General features: G+C 53.8%; 2 protein-coding genes across 7 annotated transcripts in view; one reads left to right on the plus strand and one right to left on the minus strand.

Moving 5' to 3' along the window:
- Nucleotides 1–3,049, minus strand: part of WDR7 (WD repeat domain 7) — a 46,523-nt gene extending 43,474 nt beyond the window's left edge. For all 6 annotated transcript variants that reach the window (XM_059847767.1, XM_059847769.1, XM_059847768.1 and 3 more), the window contains exon 1: nucleotides 2,913–3,049. The gene's annotated coding sequence lies outside the window, so the exon portion shown is untranslated. The remainder of the gene's footprint in view (nucleotides 1–2,912) is intronic.
- An 839-nt stretch (nucleotides 3,050–3,888) lies between these two features.
- On the plus strand, nucleotides 3,889–15,462 carry TXNL1 (thioredoxin like 1). Its single transcript, XM_059847771.1, has 8 exons — nucleotides 3,889–4,047; nucleotides 5,198–5,294; nucleotides 6,614–6,787; nucleotides 7,033–7,155; nucleotides 8,457–8,526; nucleotides 11,509–11,681; nucleotides 13,744–13,848; nucleotides 15,196–15,462. The coding sequence occupies exons 1-8, from the start codon at nucleotides 3,950–3,952 to the stop codon at nucleotides 15,223–15,225; spliced, it is 870 nt and encodes a 289-aa protein (XP_059703754.1). The 5' UTR covers nucleotides 3,889–3,949; the 3' UTR covers nucleotides 15,226–15,462.
- Nucleotides 15,463–16,507: the final 1,045 nt, after the last annotated feature.

The following is a 16,507-nucleotide window of genomic DNA, read 5'->3' on the forward strand; positions in this document are numbered from 1 at the left end:
CACTCCGACCTGCACAACCTGTGGTAGCACCCCGATCTATCCCAACAGGAATCCCTGTCATTTCTCATGCATGTAAAAGCACAGGAGTTGTTACTCCATTTGATGAGTGCTGCCACCCTCTGCAGCCAGAGAACTGGAACGGGACTGTGTCCCTGGAAAAAAGGGGGAAGGGAGCGAGCAAGGGCAGGGTAATGAATGGCTAAGGATTACACATGGCTCCCGGGAGGCTCCTGACAAGCCAGGGATCAGCTCTGGGGTTTCCACAAAATCCACATCCCCAAATCAGTGAGATCACATCAAATGACCCTTCCCAGGGAAGCAGCTCATTTCTGGCAGCCCGCTGGCCCATCTTCACTAAAAGCTATTTAATTAAGAGCTCGAATGTGATGATCAGGATCAATACAGACCAAAAATCCAGTGTTTCTGCCCATTGCAAACCACACCTGGCCCTGCAGAGTTAATTGTTATGCAATGCTGGATCAATTGCTCTGTCTGGACCATCACAACACAGGAAGAGAAATTAATTCAGCATTTTAAACAACATTTTAAACAAACCAAGAGCTACAATTAAACCAGGCTTCATTTGCAGGGAAATCATTATAGAAACGGAATAAAAGCAGGAATAAAGTGCCCAGATGCAGCAGAACAAAATGCAAATAATCAACAACAAGAACAAAACCGCCCACAGCAAACAGAAATACCCAGTCAATTTCTGTGAGGAAACAAACCAAAAATGACTAAAGCAGAGCTGAAAAACACCAACGAGCAACACAAAAATCCCTTCTGCTGTCCTACTGCTCCCAGTTCAGGGAACAGGTCACAGTGTTCCTGTGTCACCGGGCTGTCAAAAACAGCTGCATTTTTAAATAAATACAGAAAGTCCCCTGCTGGGGCCAGCATGGCTGCTTGAGATCCTGCACTTAACAACTCTGCATTTCAAGCCACTTGTGAACACTTCCCAAGCCACACACTCGGAATAAAGGGAATTTTCAAAAGGAACATACAGGAGGATATTACAACATACAAAAGCACCAGCACACAACTAACCCAAAGAGATCCCAGATTTTCCATGCAGAAACCACATTATCAACCCCCCTGACAGTCCCATTTCAAAGGCAGCTCTCAGAACATTTCACAGCAAGGCTCTGGGAGAGAGAGGAAAAAGCAGAACTACCTCTTTCCTTCTAGTTTTGGACTGTGGCAGCGCAAGGCCTTCAGAAAGAACTTCCTTTTCAGGAAAAGCCACATCTTAATTCCCCAGGAATTTGGATTGCAGAGCTTAGCCCCAGCACACACCCAGTGCAGCCCCTGGCAGCACCAAAATCCCTTTTTGTCCGAAAACAATCAATAATTCCATTTTTTGACATCAGTGATGACAAAGTACAGGAGCAAATCAGCACTGTCCCAGTGCCAAAGGGGCCCAAAAGCAGGCAGGGAATGACTGCACACCAAGTGCCACCACTCAGAACTGCCCCAAACCCTCTGTGTTCTGCAGAAAAGGGAACTTGCAAACACAAAATGGAGATGCCACCAGAGCAATTCCTCCTGGTAATACTTGTGTCTCCACGGGGTAAATTTGTCTCTGTCCACAAGTCCCAAAATCCTGGGTTTCCTCCCCAAACACAATGAAGCAGGTACGTGGAAAACACCTTCCAAAACCAGGATTTTAAAAATATTTCAACAGAAAGCAATTATTTAAACGAGGAAATGAACCAAAAAAAAAAAAAGTTAACGAATGTGTTAACCTGGCAGAACAACGCAGTGACTCTTTGAGCTGCTCTGCTTGAAGGTGGGACTTAGGCACATGTAATAATCCCGGATCAGTTCCTATTTCAGTAAAGCCACTAAACTGATTTTTCAAGTACACTGAATCCAAGACTCAGCCAAACCCCTCTGCAAGCTGTCTACCCAGAAATCCACAGCGTGGATTTTTACAGCCAGAAAAGCCCCCAGATAGAACAAACCCACGGGAGGAAGAGGTGAAACAGAAGGAACCCCACTTCTGTAGCTCTTCCCAAACACTTGTATTTCCAGTAAGGAAGGAATTCATCCCAGGATATGTGTGCACACTCTAACAATCTGCCCCCAAAATACGAATAAACAGCACTAAATAGTGTTAAATAGTATAATTTAGCTATGAATGGGTTATTTATGCATTTTGGGAAAATGTAATGATTTTAAATTTAATGACAGGTTAAACGTTCTAGTTGTTACTTAGGGATGGAGAGAAGGGACCTTTGAGGGAGGGAGAATACAATGAGAACACCTTCCCTGGGTATGCAGGAGCTTCCAAACCTACACAGAGAACAAAACACTAATTTGGGACACGAGACTGGAGTTAATTACCACCTTCGGAAGCCACTTGCAGGTTTTCCCGGTGCTTAATTTGATGAGACACTGAAGCCACAGTAATTTCTCCTGTTTCGAACTGTCACAAGAGACAGTTATCCAAAGCAGCTGGAGCACTCCAAATCCCATTCCTGGGTGCCGAGAGCACCCGGTCTGGCACAGGAAAGGGAAATAAAACCGGGGAAGGCGGCGAGGTAGCAAAAAATCGGCATTAAAAGGCATTTAAGCCCCTCAGAGGATCCATTCCTGCCAGGAGCCTCTCCTTAGGTAAGGCTCCGTTAGCAGCGATGGAAACCTCCATCCATTAATAACCCGGTGCTCGCTTTGAGGTGAACCCTGACGGAATTCCAAATCCCATCCTGCTCCGTTACCGGTGTCCCGGGCTCCCTGGGCTCCGGCCCGAGTGTCGGTCCCGGAACGCCCGCGTCCCTGCGCCTCCCGCTGCCGCAGCCTCCTCAGCGCTCCCGGCGCAGCGGATGCTGCGGGGCCTGCGGACAGCCGCGGGCTCGCCCCACGCTCCCGCTGGCAGCGAGCCGCTCTCCCTCCCCGGTCCCCGGTCGCACCTGTTCGGTCCCGGTGCCGGTCCCGGTGCCGGTGGCTGTCCCGGCCCTCACGTGTCCCGGGCGCCGCGGCCCCGCCGCGCTCGGTGCGGCAGCGGCCGGATGACAGCGCGTCCCGCGACACTGGCGCAAAGCTCCGGCCGGCGCACTTGACGGCAAGGTGCCGCCGCCGTGCAAACCCCCGGGTGACGCTGAGGGCGCGCCGGGAAGCGACCGGTGATTACTTGCTTAAAAAATTAATTCGTTAATTAGAGATTACTGCAAGGCTTTTGAATTACAGCAGGCGACGGCAGAGTGCTGGGTATATTCCTCGTATTTAGCAGGAAAATCTTGAAGTGACATTATGTTGTGTTCTAAAGTACGTTGGGAAGTTGTCAGGAATGACGCTGCAAATGGGGTCGGAGAAATTCCTGGATTTAATTTTGGTTTTATTTTGTGGTTATTACAAGCACTTATCTCTTATTTCTCCCCTTTTTGGCTTCAGCGTTTATTTCAGAATTCTTTTCCGTATCGCGACAGCGCGACTTTATTAAAAAACATAATTTAAGTAAAGTGACAAAAATTGACATCAGTTCTGCCTGCAAGACAGAAGGGCCATCCCCATAACGTCACCAAAAAACGAGTTAAGGACGAAACTAATACTACATTTTTATGTTAATATTGAAAGCCGCGTCTCCCCTCACGGAATTCCCGCGCTTGCCCGTTCCCAAAATGGCCGCCGGGGCGTCGCGCCCTCACGGCTTGCCCGTTCCCAAAATGGCCGCCGGGGCGTCGCGCCCTCACGGCTTGCCCGTTCCCAAGATGGCCGCCGGTGGCGTCGCTGCCCGTTCCCAAGATGGCCGCCGGCGGCGTCGCTGCCCGTTCCCAAGATGGCCGCCGGCGGCGTCGCTGCGCCCCGCGCTGCCCTGCCCCAAGATGGCGGCCGGGCGGGAGCGGAGCGGGGCGGCCGCGCCTGCGCCCGTCCCAGCGGTGCATGCCGGGCGTCCTGCCCGCCGTGACGCTGCACATCGCACCCGGCACCGCCACCGGGGCCCGCGGCCATGGCGGGCGTGAAGGTGATCGCCAACGACACCGAGTTCCAGCCCGAGCTGAGCGCCGCCGGCTCCCGCCTGGCCGTGGTGAAGTTCACCATGAGGGGGTGAGTGAGGGCGGGGTGCGGCTCCTGCGCGCCCGTCCCGCCTCAGGCTCCGGGAAGGGCTCCGCTGTTCCCGTGGTTTTATCGGGGGTTCCCCGGCGCGGTTTGCAGCGTGAGGGGCGCTCCGGAACGCGTCAGTGCAGCCGCAGCATCAGCGCCTTTCTAAGTTCCGTGATTTTTAACTCCGTGTTCCCGGCTCCGGGGATAAATTCCCGGTTTTCCCGCCGAACCCACTGCCCGCGGACCCGCCAGTCTCAGGCGCTCTGAGGGAGCAGGGGCTGCGCTGGTTTAAAGCCCCGTTAAAGGGCAGGAAACTGATGGGTACAAGGCACGGACAACGCTGAAACCACCTAAAAACTTGGGAAAACATCTTTTATCCCATAAAACTTGGCTGGATCCGCACCCCGTTTGCCCAGGACAAGTGGATTATCCTTTTTCCCCTGCTCAGCAGGGAGGTGCAGCTGTGGTGAAATCGGAACGAATTTGTCACCAAATAAACCTCGACATCTGAATTATTCCTGTTAATTTGTGAAATTAGGGAGAATAGTGATAATCTCGGGGCTTTGGGGGTTCATAGGGCACCTCATTATTTTTTGGCTGCTGCCTCTTAGTTATGGGTGGTTTTTTGCCAATTTTCTACGTCAGGGTTTTTTTATTCCACTTTTTGTTTCTCTTTCTCAGTGAGAAACTCCCTTTACAGGAATTGGTGCCGCTGAGCACTTGCTACACTTTTGTAAAAAATACGCATTTTCATCCAAGGCAATGCAATGAAACCAACTCTGTCCTCCCAGGGCCAAATAAATATGGGAATAACTGGTTACAGGTGTAAATGAGATTTGTTGTGGGAACAATGGGCTACATGTTGACCATTAAATATTTAAGTTGTACGTCAATATAATTTTTTCCCAGGATGGACTAATGATAGGAGTATTTTTTTTGCTCTCCTTTGTAACACTTTATTGTAAATAAAGACAATAAATTGCAGATTCCCAAATGTCATCCTTCATTGTATCAGCAGCTGGCAGCCGGGTAGAGAGGCTGATTTTACAGCAGGCTCTCAGGAAGAGCAGGAACTTTCTAATCCCATTTTTGGGGTGGGCACTGAAAAAGACACCAGCAGTGAAATTCAGTGGGAGTGTCCCTCTGCCCACAGGTGCGGCCCTTGCCTGCGGATCGCGCCCGCCTTCAACGCCCTGAGCAACAAATACCCACAGGCAACCTTCCTGGAGGTGGACGTGCACCAGTGCCAGGTGTGTGCTCCAGAACCCTCCTGCTGCCCGGGGAGGGAGGACCAGGGAGTGGGGAGGGAAAGGCTCCAGAACCTTCCTGCCTGGGAAGGGGCTGGGGCAGGATGGGACAGGAGAACCAGGGAGAGGGGAGAGAAAGGCTCCAGAGCCCTCCTGCCTGGGAAGGGGCTGGGGCAGGATGGGACAGGAGAACCAGGGAATGGGGAGGGAAAGGCTCCAGAACCTTCCTGCCTGGGAAGGGGCTGGGGCAGGATGGGACAGGAGAACCAGGGAATGGAGAGGGAAAGGCTCCAGAACCCTCCTGCCTGGGAAGGGGCTGGGGCAGGATGGGACAGGAGAACCAGGGAATGGGGAGGGAAAGGCTCCAGAACCCTCCTGCCTGGGAAGGGGCTGGGGCAGGATGGGACAGGAGAACCAGGGAATGGGGAGGGAAAGGCTCCAGAAGCCTCCTGCCTGGGAAGGGGTTGGGGCAGGATGGGACAGGAGAACCAGGGAGTGGGGAGAGAGGAGGGAAAGGCTCCAGAAGCCTCCTGCCTGGGAAGGGGTTGGGGCAGGATGGGACAGGAGAACCAGGGAATGGGGAGGGAAGGGCTCCAGAAGCCTCCTGCCTGGGAAGGGGCTGGGGCAGGATGGGACAGGAGAACCAGGGAATGGGGAGAGGGGAGGGAAAGGCTCCAGAACCTTCCTGCCTGGGAAGGGGCTGGGGCAGGATGGGACAGGAGAACCAGGGAATGGGGAGAGGGGAGGGAAAGGCTCCAGAACCCTCCTGCCTGGGAAGGGGCTGGGGCAGGATGGGACAGGAGAACCAGGGAATGGGGAGAGGGGAGGGAAAGGCTCCAGAACCCTCCTGCCTGGGAAGGGGCTGGGGCAGGATGGGACAGGAGAACCAGGGAATGGGGAGAGAGGAGGGAAAGGCTCCAGAACCCTCCTGCCTGGGAAGGGGCTGGGGCAGGATGGGACAGGAGAACCAGGGAATGGGGAGAGGGGAGGGAAAGGCTCCAGAGCCCTCCTGCCTGGGAAGGGGCTGGGGCAGGATGGGACAGGAGAACCAGGGAATGGGGAGAGGGAAAGGCTCCAGAACCCTCCTGCCTGGGAAGGGGCTGGGGCAGGATGGGACAGGAGAACCAGGGAATGGGGAGGGAAAGGCTCCAGCGGTGTCTGTGCCTCTCGCTGTGCCTGCTGCCACACAGGAGCCTTGCCAGTGACTTGTCCCAAACTGGGAGAGCTAAATCCCTCCTAGGGAGAAATATGGGACTAGGTAGCTGCCAGTGGTGCAGGTGAGACTGACGGAAGCACTGATGGGGTGTCACATCTGCTCCCAGGGCACGGCTGCCACCAACAACATCTCAGCGACGCCCACGTTCCTGTTCTTCCGGAACAAAGTGCGCATCGACCAGTACCAGGGAGCAGATGCCGTGGGCTTGGAGGACAAAATCAAACAGCACCTGGAGAACGATCCTGGCAACAGCGAAGACACAGACATCCCCAAAGGATACGTGAGTACATCCCCAGAGCTCTGGGGGAGTGCTTGTGCAGCTCGGGTGTTGAAAATCCACGGTTTTCAAATAGTTGGGTTTCAGGCAGTGCTGCCCAAGAAAATCACTTGTCTGGGCTTTCTTTCCCAGAGAAAATGTAAATATTGACATGTAGATGTTTACTAAGCATGAAGAATCTCCCTGGTCGTTCTGTGTGCCATGCCGTGGCTGTCCCAGCTGTGAACAGCTGTGCTCTCTGTCCCCAGATGGATCTGCTGCCCTTCATCAACAAGGCTGGCTGCGAGTGCCTCAACGAGAGCGATGAGCACGGCTTCGAGAACTGCCTGCGCAAGGACTCCTCCTACCTGGAGTCTGACTGCGACGAGCAGGTGTGCTGGGCCTGGCTCCAGGGATCTCCTGAGGGGCTGGAGCCTGCAGGAGAGGGTGTGCTGGGCCTGGCCCCAGGGATCTCCTCCTGAGGGGCTGGAGCCTGCAGGAGAGGGTGTGCTGGGCCTGGCTCCAGGGGTCTCCTCCTGAGGGGCTGGAGCCTGCAGGAGAGGGTGTGCTGGGCCTGGCTCCAGGGATCTCCTCCTGAGGGGCTGGAGCCTGCAGGAGAGGGTGTGCTGGGCCTGGCTCCAGGGGTCTCCTGAGGGGCTGGAGCCTGCAGGAGAGGGTGTGCTGGGCCTGGCTCCAGGGATCTCCTCCTGAGGGGCTGGAGCCTGCAGGAGAGGGTGTGCTGGGCCTGGCTCCAGGGCTCTCCTGAGGGGCTGGAGCCTGCAGGAGAGGGTGTGCTGGGCCTGGCTCCAGGGATCTCCTCCTGAGGGGCTGGAGCCTGCAGGAGAGGGTGTGCTGGGCCTGGCTCCAGGGATCTCCTCCTGAGGGGCTGGAGCCTGCAGGAGAGGGTGTGCTGGGCCTGGCTCCAGGGGTCTCCTGAGGGGCTGGAGCCTGCAGGAGAGGGTGTGCTGGGCCTGGCTCCAGGGATCTCCTCCTGAGGGGCTGGAGCGTGCAGGAGAGGGTGTGCTGGGCCTGGCTCCAGGGATCTCCTCCTGAGGGGCTGGAGCCTGCAGGAGAGGGTGTGCTGGGCCTGGCTCCAGGGATCTCCTCCTGAGGGGCTGGAGCCTGCAGGAGAGGGTGTGCTGGGCCTGGCTCCAGGGCTCTCCTCCTGAGGGGCTGGAGCCTGCAGGAGAGGGTGTGCTGGGCCTGGCTCCAGGGATCTCCTCCTGAGGGGCTGGAGCCTGCAGGAGAGGGTGTGCTGGGCCTGGCTCCAGGGCTCTCCTCCTGAGGGGCTGGAGCCTGCAGGAGAGGGTGTGCTGGGCCTGGCTCCAGGGGTCTCCTGAGGGGCTGGAGCCTGCAGGAGAGGGTGTGCTGGGCCTGGCTCCAGGGGTCTCCTCCTGAGGGGCTGGAGCCTGCAGGAGAGGGTGTGCTGGGCCTGGCTCCAGGGGTCTCCTGAGGGGCTGGAGCCTGCAGGAGAGGGTGTGCTGGGCCTGGCTCCAGGCACAGGAGCATTTCCTGGGCAATAAGGGCAGGATGTGTGGAGCTGGGGGCAGTGCCCACAGCATTCTCCTCCACAGCTGCCTTTTCCCTGTCTCCTGAGCTGAGTTGGTTCCAAGTGCAGAAACCAGTGGGTAATTGTGTTTTTTTCCCTCCACAGCTAAACCAGTGTGTAACTGTGGTTTTTTTCCCTCCACAGCTGCTTATCACTGTAGCTTTTAGTCAGCCTGTCAAGCTTTACTCTATGAAACTTCAGGGGCCAGACAATGGTGAGTGCTGCAGGCAGAATGATTTCTCATTGACTGAGGGCAGACATTTGACACACAAATCAAAGGATTTCCTATAGATTGATGCACAAAGTATTTCTTATCGGTTGATACACACAGAGAAGTATTCCTGATAGATTGATACGCAAATCAAAGTGTTTATTGTCATTTGATACACAGCTAGAAGTATTTGCTGTAAATTGATAAAGTATTTCTTACCGTTTGATGCCCACATAGATTTCTTGTCGATTGATAAGCAAATAGCAGTTGTAGTTTGATGCACAAATGGAAATCTTTCTTCTGGATTGATACAGAGGTATTTACTCTAGTTTGATACACAGGTAGCAGTGTTTATTGCAGTGACACACAGGTAGCAGTGTTTATTGCAGTGACACACAGGTAGCAGTGTTTATTGCAGTGTGACACACAGGTAGCAGTGTTTATTGCAGTGACACACAGGTAGCAGTGTTTATTGCAGTGACACACAGGTAGCAGTGTTTATTGCAGTGTGACACACAGGCAGCAGTGTTTATTGCAGTGACACACAGGTAGCAGTGTTTATTGCAGTGTGACACACAGGTAGCAGTGTTTATTGCAGTGACACACAGGTAGCAGTGTTTATTGCAGTGTGACACACTCATAGAAGTGTTTATTGCAGTGTGACACACGGGTAGCAGTGTTTATTGCAGTGTGACACGCAGGTAGCAGTGTTTATTGCAGTGTGACACACTCATAGCAGTGTTTATTGCAGTGTGACACACAGGTAGCAGTGTTTATTGCAGTGACACACGGGTAGCAGTGTTTATTGCAGTGTGACACACTCATAGCAGTGTTTATTGCAGTGTGACACACAGGTAGCAGTGTTTATTGCAGTGTGACACACGGGTAGCAGTGTTTATTGCAGTGTCACACAGGTAGCAGTGTTTATTGCAGTGTGACACACAGGTAGCAGTGTTTATTGCAGTGTGACACACAGGCAGCAGTGTTTATTGCAGTGTGACACACAGGTAGCAGTGTTTATTGCAGTGTGACACACAGGTAGCAGTGTTTATTGCAGTGACACACAGGTAGCAGTGTTTATTGCAGTGACACACAGGTAGCAGTGTTTATTGCAGTGTGACACACAGGTAGCAGTGTTTATTGCAGTGTGACACACAGGTAGCAGTGTTTATTGCAGTGTCACACAGGTAGCAGTGTTTATTGCAGTGTGACACACAGGTAGCAGTGTTTATTGCAGTGTGACACACAGGTAGCAGTGTTTATTGCAGTGTGACACACTCATAGCAGTGTTTATTGCAGTGTGACACACAGGTAGCAGTGTTTATTGCAGTGACACACAGGTAGCAGTGTTTATTGCAGTGACACACAGGTAGCAGTGTTTATTGCAGTGTGACACACAGGTAGCAGTGTTTATTGCAGTGTGACACACTCATAGCAGTGTTTATTGCAGTGTGACACACAGGTAGCAGTGTTTATTGCAGTGACACACAGGTAGCAGTGTTTATTGCAGTGTGACACACAGGTAGCAGTGTTTATTGCAGTGACACACAGGTAGCAGTGTTTATTGCAGTGACACACAGGTAGCAGTGTTTATTGCAGTGTGACACACAGGTAGCAGTGTTTATTGCAGTGTGACACACTCATAGCAGTGTTTATTGCAGTGTGACACACAGGTAGCAGTGTTTATTGCAGTGACACACAGGTAGCAGTGTTTATTGCAGTGTGACACACGGGTAGCAGTGTTTATTGCAGTGACACACAGGTAGCAGTGTTTATTGCAGTGTGTCACACTCAGAGCAGTGTTTATTGCAGTGTGACACACAGGTAGCAGTGTTTATTGCAGTGTGTCACACTCAGAGCAGTGTTTATTGCAGTGTGTCACACTCAGAGCAGTGTTTATTGCAGCGTGACACACAGGTAGCAGTGTTTATTGCAGTGTGACACACGGGTAGCAGTGTTTATTGCAGTGACACACAGGTAGCAGTGTTTATTGCAGTGACACACTCATAGCAGTGTTTATTGCAGTGTGACACACAGGTAGCAGTGTTTATTGCAGTGTGACACACAGGCAGCAGTGTTTATTGCAGTGTGACACACAGGTAGCAGTGTTTATTGCAGTGTGACACACAGGTAGCAGTGTTTATTGCAGTGTGACACACTCATAGCAGTGTTTATTGCAGTGTGACACACAGGTAGCAGTGTTTATTGCAGTGACACACAGGTAGCAGTGTTTATTGCAGTGACACACAGGTAGCAGTGTTTATTGCAGTGTGACACACAGGTAGCAGTGTTTATTGCAGTGTGACACACAGGTAGCAGTGTTTATTGCAGTGTGACACACTCATAGCAGTGTTTATTGCAGTGACACACTCATAGCAGTGTTTATTGCAATGTGACACACAGGTAGCAGTGTTTATTGCAGTGACACACAGGTAGCAGTGTTTATTGCAGTGACACACAGGTAGCAGTGTTTATTGCAGTGACACACAGGTAGCAGTGTTTATTGCAGTGACACACAGGTAGCAGTGTTTATTGCAGTGACACACTCATAGCAGTGTTTATTGCAGTGTGACACACAGGTAGCAGTGTTTATTGCAGTGTGACACACAGGTAGCAGTGTTTATTGCAGTGTGACACACTCATAGCAGTGTTTATTGCAGTGTGACACACAGGTAGCAGTGTTTATTGCAGTGTGACACACAGGTAGCAGTGTTTATTGCAGTGTGACACACAGGTAGCAGTGTTTATTGCAGTGACACACAGGTAGCAGTGTTTATTGCAGTGTGACACACAGGTAGCAGTGTTTATTGCAGCGTGACACACTCATAGAAGTGTTTATAGCTGGTAGCCTGCAGAGGGACACCTGGCTGCAGCTGCAGGCTGCAGTGGCATTCACTGCAAGCTTCCCCATGGTTGATAGTAGCCCAGTGTGCCCAATGCCCTGGCCTGGGTCCTGCCACTCTCATGTCCCTGTCTGTGTCCCAGGGCAGGGGCCCAAATCCATCAAGATCTTCATCAACCTGCCGCGCTCCATGGACTTTGAGGAGGCGGAGCGCAGCGAGCCCACGCAGGCGCTGCAGCTGGGCCCCGAGGACATCCGGGAGGATGGCATCGTCCAGCTGCGCTACGTCAAGTTCCAGAACGTCAACAGTGTCACTGTGAGTGCCCCAGGGCCTCGGGGAGCCTCTGTGCCCTGGCACCCTGAGCCCAGGGGCTGGCACTGCTGTGCAGTGGGTCACAGAGCAGTGTCACTGTGAGTGCCCCAGCAGTGTCACTGCCCTGGCACTCAGAGCCCAGGGGGCTGGCACTGCTGTGCAGTGGGTCCCAGAGCAGTGTCACTGTGAGTGCCCCAGCAGTGTCACTGCCCTGGCACTCAGAGCCCCGGGGCTGGCACTGCTGTGCAGTGGGTCACAGAGCAGTGTCACTGCCCTGGCACTCAGAGCCCCGGGGCTGGCACTGCTGTGCAGTGGGTCACAGAGCAGTGTCACTGCCCTGGCACTCAGAGCCCAGGGGCTGGCACTGCTGTGCCGTGGGTCACAGAGCAGTGTCACTGCTGTGGCACTCAGAGCCCAGGGGCTGGCACTGCTGTGCAGTGGGTCACAGAGCAGTGTCACTGCCCTGGCACTCAGAGCCCAGGGGGCTGGCACTGCTGTGCCGTGGGTCACAGAGCAGTGTCACTGTGAGTGCCCCAGCAGTGTCACTGCCCTGGCACTCAGAGCCCAGGGGCTGGCACTGCTGTGCAGTGGGTCACAGAGAAGTGTCACTGCTGTGGCACTCAGAGCCCAGGGGCTGGCACTGCTGTGCAGTGGGTCACAGAGCAGTGTCACTGCCCTGGCACTCAGAGCCCAGGGGCTGGCACTGCTGTGCAGTGGGTCACAGAGCAGTGTCACTGCCCTGGCACCCTGAGCCCAGGGGGCTGGCACTGCTGTGCAGTGGGTCACAGAGCAGTGTCACTGTGAGTGCCCCAGCAGTGTCACTGCCCTGGCACTCAGAGCCCAGGGGCTGGCACTGCTGTGCAGTGGGTCACAGAGCAGTGTCACTGTGAGTGCCCCAGCAGTGTCACTGCCCTGGCACTCTGAGCCCAGGGGCTGGCACTGCTGTGCAGTGGGTCCCAGAGCAGTGTCACTGTGAGTGCCCCAGCAGTGTCACTGCTGTGGCACTCAGAGCCCAGGGGCTGGCACTGCTGTGCAGTGGGTCACAGGGCAGTGTCACTGTGAGTGCCCCAGCAGTGTCACTGCCCTGGCACTCAGAGCCCAGGGGCTGGCACTGCTGTGCAGTGGGTCACAGAGCAGTGTCACTGCCCTGGCACCCTGAGCCCAGGGGCTGGCACTGCTGTGCAGTGGGTCACAGAGCAGTGTCACTGTGAGTGCCCCAGCAGTGTCACTGCCCTGGCACTCAGAGCCCAGGGGGCTGGCACTGCTGTGCCGTGGGTCACAGAGAAGTGTCACTGCTGTGGCACTCAGAGCCCAGGGGGCTGGCACTGCTGTGCAGTGGGTCACAGAGCAGTGTCACTGCCCTGGCACTCAGAGCCCAGGGGCTGGCACTGCTGTGCAGTGTGTCACAGAGCAGTGTCACTGTGAGTGCCCCAGCAGTGTCACTGCCCTGGCACCCTGAGCCCAGGGGCTGGCACTGCTGTGCAGTGGGTCCCAGAGCAGTGTCACTGTGAGTGCCCCAGCAGTGTCACTGCCCTGGCACTCAGTGCCCAGGGGGCTGGCACTGCTGTGCAGTGTGTCACAGAGCAGCTTCACTGCCCTGGCACTCAGAGCCCAGGGGGCTGGCACTGCTGTGCAGTGGGTCACAGAGCAGTGTCACTGTGAGTGCCCCAGCAGTGTCACTGCCCTGGCACTCAGAGCCCAGGGGCTGGCACTGCTGTGCAGTGGGTCACAGAGCAGTGTCACTGCTGTGGCACTCAGAGCCCAGGGGCTGGCACTGCTGTGCAGTGGGTCACAGAGCAGTGTCACTGTGAGTGCCCCAGCAGTGTCACTGCCCTGGCACTCAGAGCCCAGGGGCTGGCACTGCTGTGCAGTGGGTCACAGAGCAGTGTCACTGTGAGTGCCCCAGCAGTGTCACTGCCCTGGCACTCAGAGCCCAGGGGCTGGCACTGCTGCCCAGTGTGTCCCAGAGCTGCCGTTTGCTCAGCTGGCACATCTGGAGCAGCTGTGCCCTGGGTGTCAGTGCTGCCCTGACGTGCCAATCCTCCTTTTGGCTTTTCCCCCTCAGTTGTTTGTGCAGTCCAATCACGGTGACGAGGAGACGACGAGGATCACGTACTTCACCTTCATTGGCACTCCAGTGCAGGCCACCAACATGAACGACTTCAAACGAGTGAGTGCCCTGCTGAGCCCCTGGGGGCTGGGGAGCTGACACCTGGGAACACCCTCCCTGCCACCCTCAGGGCAAACCCTTTCTCCTGCCTTCTTCTGAGCTCTCTGCAGGGCTTGAATGATCACCTTGTACAAAGAAATGGTGAGAGCTGAACGCACGAGGCCCTACCAAGTTATACTCACCAAAGAAATTGGAGATTTAGATCTTGATCCAGGGCATCTCCTGCCTGGTCAGCTCAGCTCCCCTCCTCTCCCTGCTCCTTCAGCCCCTCTCTTTCCCAAATCCTGTCCCATTGCTCAGCAGCTGAATGCTCAGGTCCCCCTTTTGCACATTCTTTCCCCCCTTCTTTTCCAATTTTTTTTTTTTGCCATTTCCCATTCCCATTCTCTTCCCATTATTTGCCATTTTTTTTGCTTTTTCCCATTCTCTTCCCATTCTTTTCCAATTTTTTTTGCCATTTCCCATTCTCTTCCCAATATTTCCCATGTTTTTCCATTTTCCATCTTTTCCCCTTCTTCTCCCCTTCTTCTCCCCTCCTTCTCCCCTCCTTCTCCCCTCCTTCTCCCCTCCTTTTCCCCTTCTTTTCCCCTCCTTTTCCCCTTTTTTCCCCTTTTTTTCCCCTCCTTTTCCCCTTCTTTTCCCCTTCTTTTCCCCTCCTTTTCCCCTTTTTTCCCCTTCTTTTCCCCTCCTTTTCCCCTCCTTTTCCCCTTTTTTCCCCTCCTTTTCCCCTCCTTCTCCCCTCCTTTTCCCCTCCTTTTCCCCTTTTTCCCTCTTTTTTTCCCCCTTCTTTTCCCCTTCTTTCTTTTCCCCTTCTTTCCCCCTTTTTCTCCTGTTTTTCCCACTTTTCCCTTTTTCTTTGCCTATTTCTTCCCATTTTCCCCCCAAATCCCCATTTTTCTCCTTTCTCCTCATTTTCCTGCCTTTTTTCTCCCTTTTTTTCCCACTTTTCCCATCTTTTTTTTTTCATTTTCCTCAACATAACCATTTTCCCCCTGTAAAACACTTCTTTTTTTCCCCCAAATTCCCCTTTTCTCCCCTAAATCCCCAACAAATGGGGAAAATCCTCAAAAAAGGGAATTTTGATGGGAGAAAAAGGGAATTTCGGGGAAAAGAAAAGAGAATTTTGCAGGGTGGGAAATTGAGAATTTTGGGGGCGGGAATGGGGATTTTTGAGGGGAGAAAAAGGGAATTTCGGGGGGGAAAAGTGAATTTTGGAGGGAAGGAAGAGGAGTAGAGGGAGGAAGGATGTTTCTGCCGGGCTGGCCTGAGCTGAAGCTGTAAGCCCGGCCTGGCTAAGCCCAGAGCTGAGCCTGTCCTGGAGGCTCACTGTGCTCTCTCCTCCCACAGGTAGTGGGCAAGAAGGGAGAGAGCCACTAGGAAGGACAGAAGGACAGAAGGACAGAAGGACAGCCACTGGAAGGGCCGCCTCCCTCTCTGCATTCCGGGATAAGTGCTGAGCACAAGCAGGGACTGTCCCTTTGATTTGCTGCCATTCCCAATAAATCATTGCTTTAGCTGGAGCTTCTTCCTCGTCTCCTCCTCCTCCTCCTCCTCCTCCTCCTCCTCCTCCTCCTCCTGCTGCTGCTGGATGTGTAAATAAAAGCGCTGACTTTTGCCCAGGTGCCTTTTGTCCCTGCAGGAGCCCCGGGGTTCCCAAGGCTGCCCAGAGCTCCTCGTGCCACTGGGGTGGAATTCCAGCCTCACCCCTAAACCAGAGCAGGGAGTGCGGGCTCTGCCTGGGGGTTCCATTGTCCCTGATTTTGGGGTGCATCCCCATCCTGCAGGGCAGGAACCCCTCGGGGTCACCCCTAAACCAGAGCTCAGAGTGCGGGCTCTGCCTGGGGGTTCCATTGTCCCTGATTTTGGGGTGCATCCCCATCCTGCAGGGCAGGAACCCCTCGGGGTCACCCCTAAACCAGAGCAGGGAGTGCAGGCTCTGCCTGGGGGTTCCATTGTCCCTGATTTTGGGGTGCATCCCCATCCTGCAGGGCAGGAACCCCTCGGGGTCACCCCTAAACCAGAGCTCAGAGTGCAGGCTCTGCCTGGGGGTTCCATTGTCCCTGATTTTGGGGTGCATCCCCATCCTGCAGGGCAGGAACCCCTCGGGGTCACCCCTAAACCAGAGCTCAGAGTGCAGGCTCTGCCTGGGGGTTCCATTGTCCCTGATTTTGGGGTGCATCCCCATCCTGCAGGGCAGGAACCCCTCGGGGTCACCCCTAAACCAGAGCAGGGAGTGCGGGCTCTGCCTGGGGGTTCCATTGTCCCTGATTTTGGGGTGCATCCCCATCCTGCAGGGCAGGTTGATACAGAAATGGAAATATTGATTATAGATTGATACACACAGAGAAATATTGATTCTCGATTGACACAGAAATAGAAATATTGATTATAGATTGATACACAAATGGAAATATTGATTACAGATTGATACACAAATGGAAATATTGATTACAGATTGATACAGAAATGGAAATATTGATTATAGATCGATACAGAAATGGAAATGTTGATTCTAGATTGATACACAAATGGAAATATTGATTATAGATTGATACACAAATGGAAATATTGATTATAGATTGACACAGAAATAGAAATATTGATTCTAGATTGACACAGAAATAGGAATATTGATTATAGATTGATACAGAAATGGAAA

This window comes from Haemorhous mexicanus, chromosome 5 (genome assembly GCF_027477595.1).
Source record: "Haemorhous mexicanus isolate bHaeMex1 chromosome 5, bHaeMex1.pri, whole genome shotgun sequence".
In the NCBI taxonomy this organism is placed as follows: Eukaryota; Metazoa; Chordata; class Aves; order Passeriformes; family Fringillidae; genus Haemorhous; species Haemorhous mexicanus.

What these genes read in the sequence shown, in the direction of transcription:
- TXNL1 (XM_059847771.1), top strand. Translation starts at nt 3,950, where the DNA reads ATGGCGGGCGTGAAGGTGATCGCCAACGACACCGAGTTCCAGCCCGAG. An exon ending in CAGACATCCCCAAAGGATAC is followed by an intron (nt 6,788 to 7,032) that starts GTGAGTACATCC and finishes CTCTGTCCCCAG; the next exon opens with ATGGATCTGCTGCCCTTCAT. An exon ending in AGTCTGACTGCGACGAGCAG is followed by an intron (nt 7,156 to 8,456) that starts GTGTGCTGGGCC and finishes TTCCCTCCACAG; the next exon opens with CTGCTTATCACTGTAGCTTT.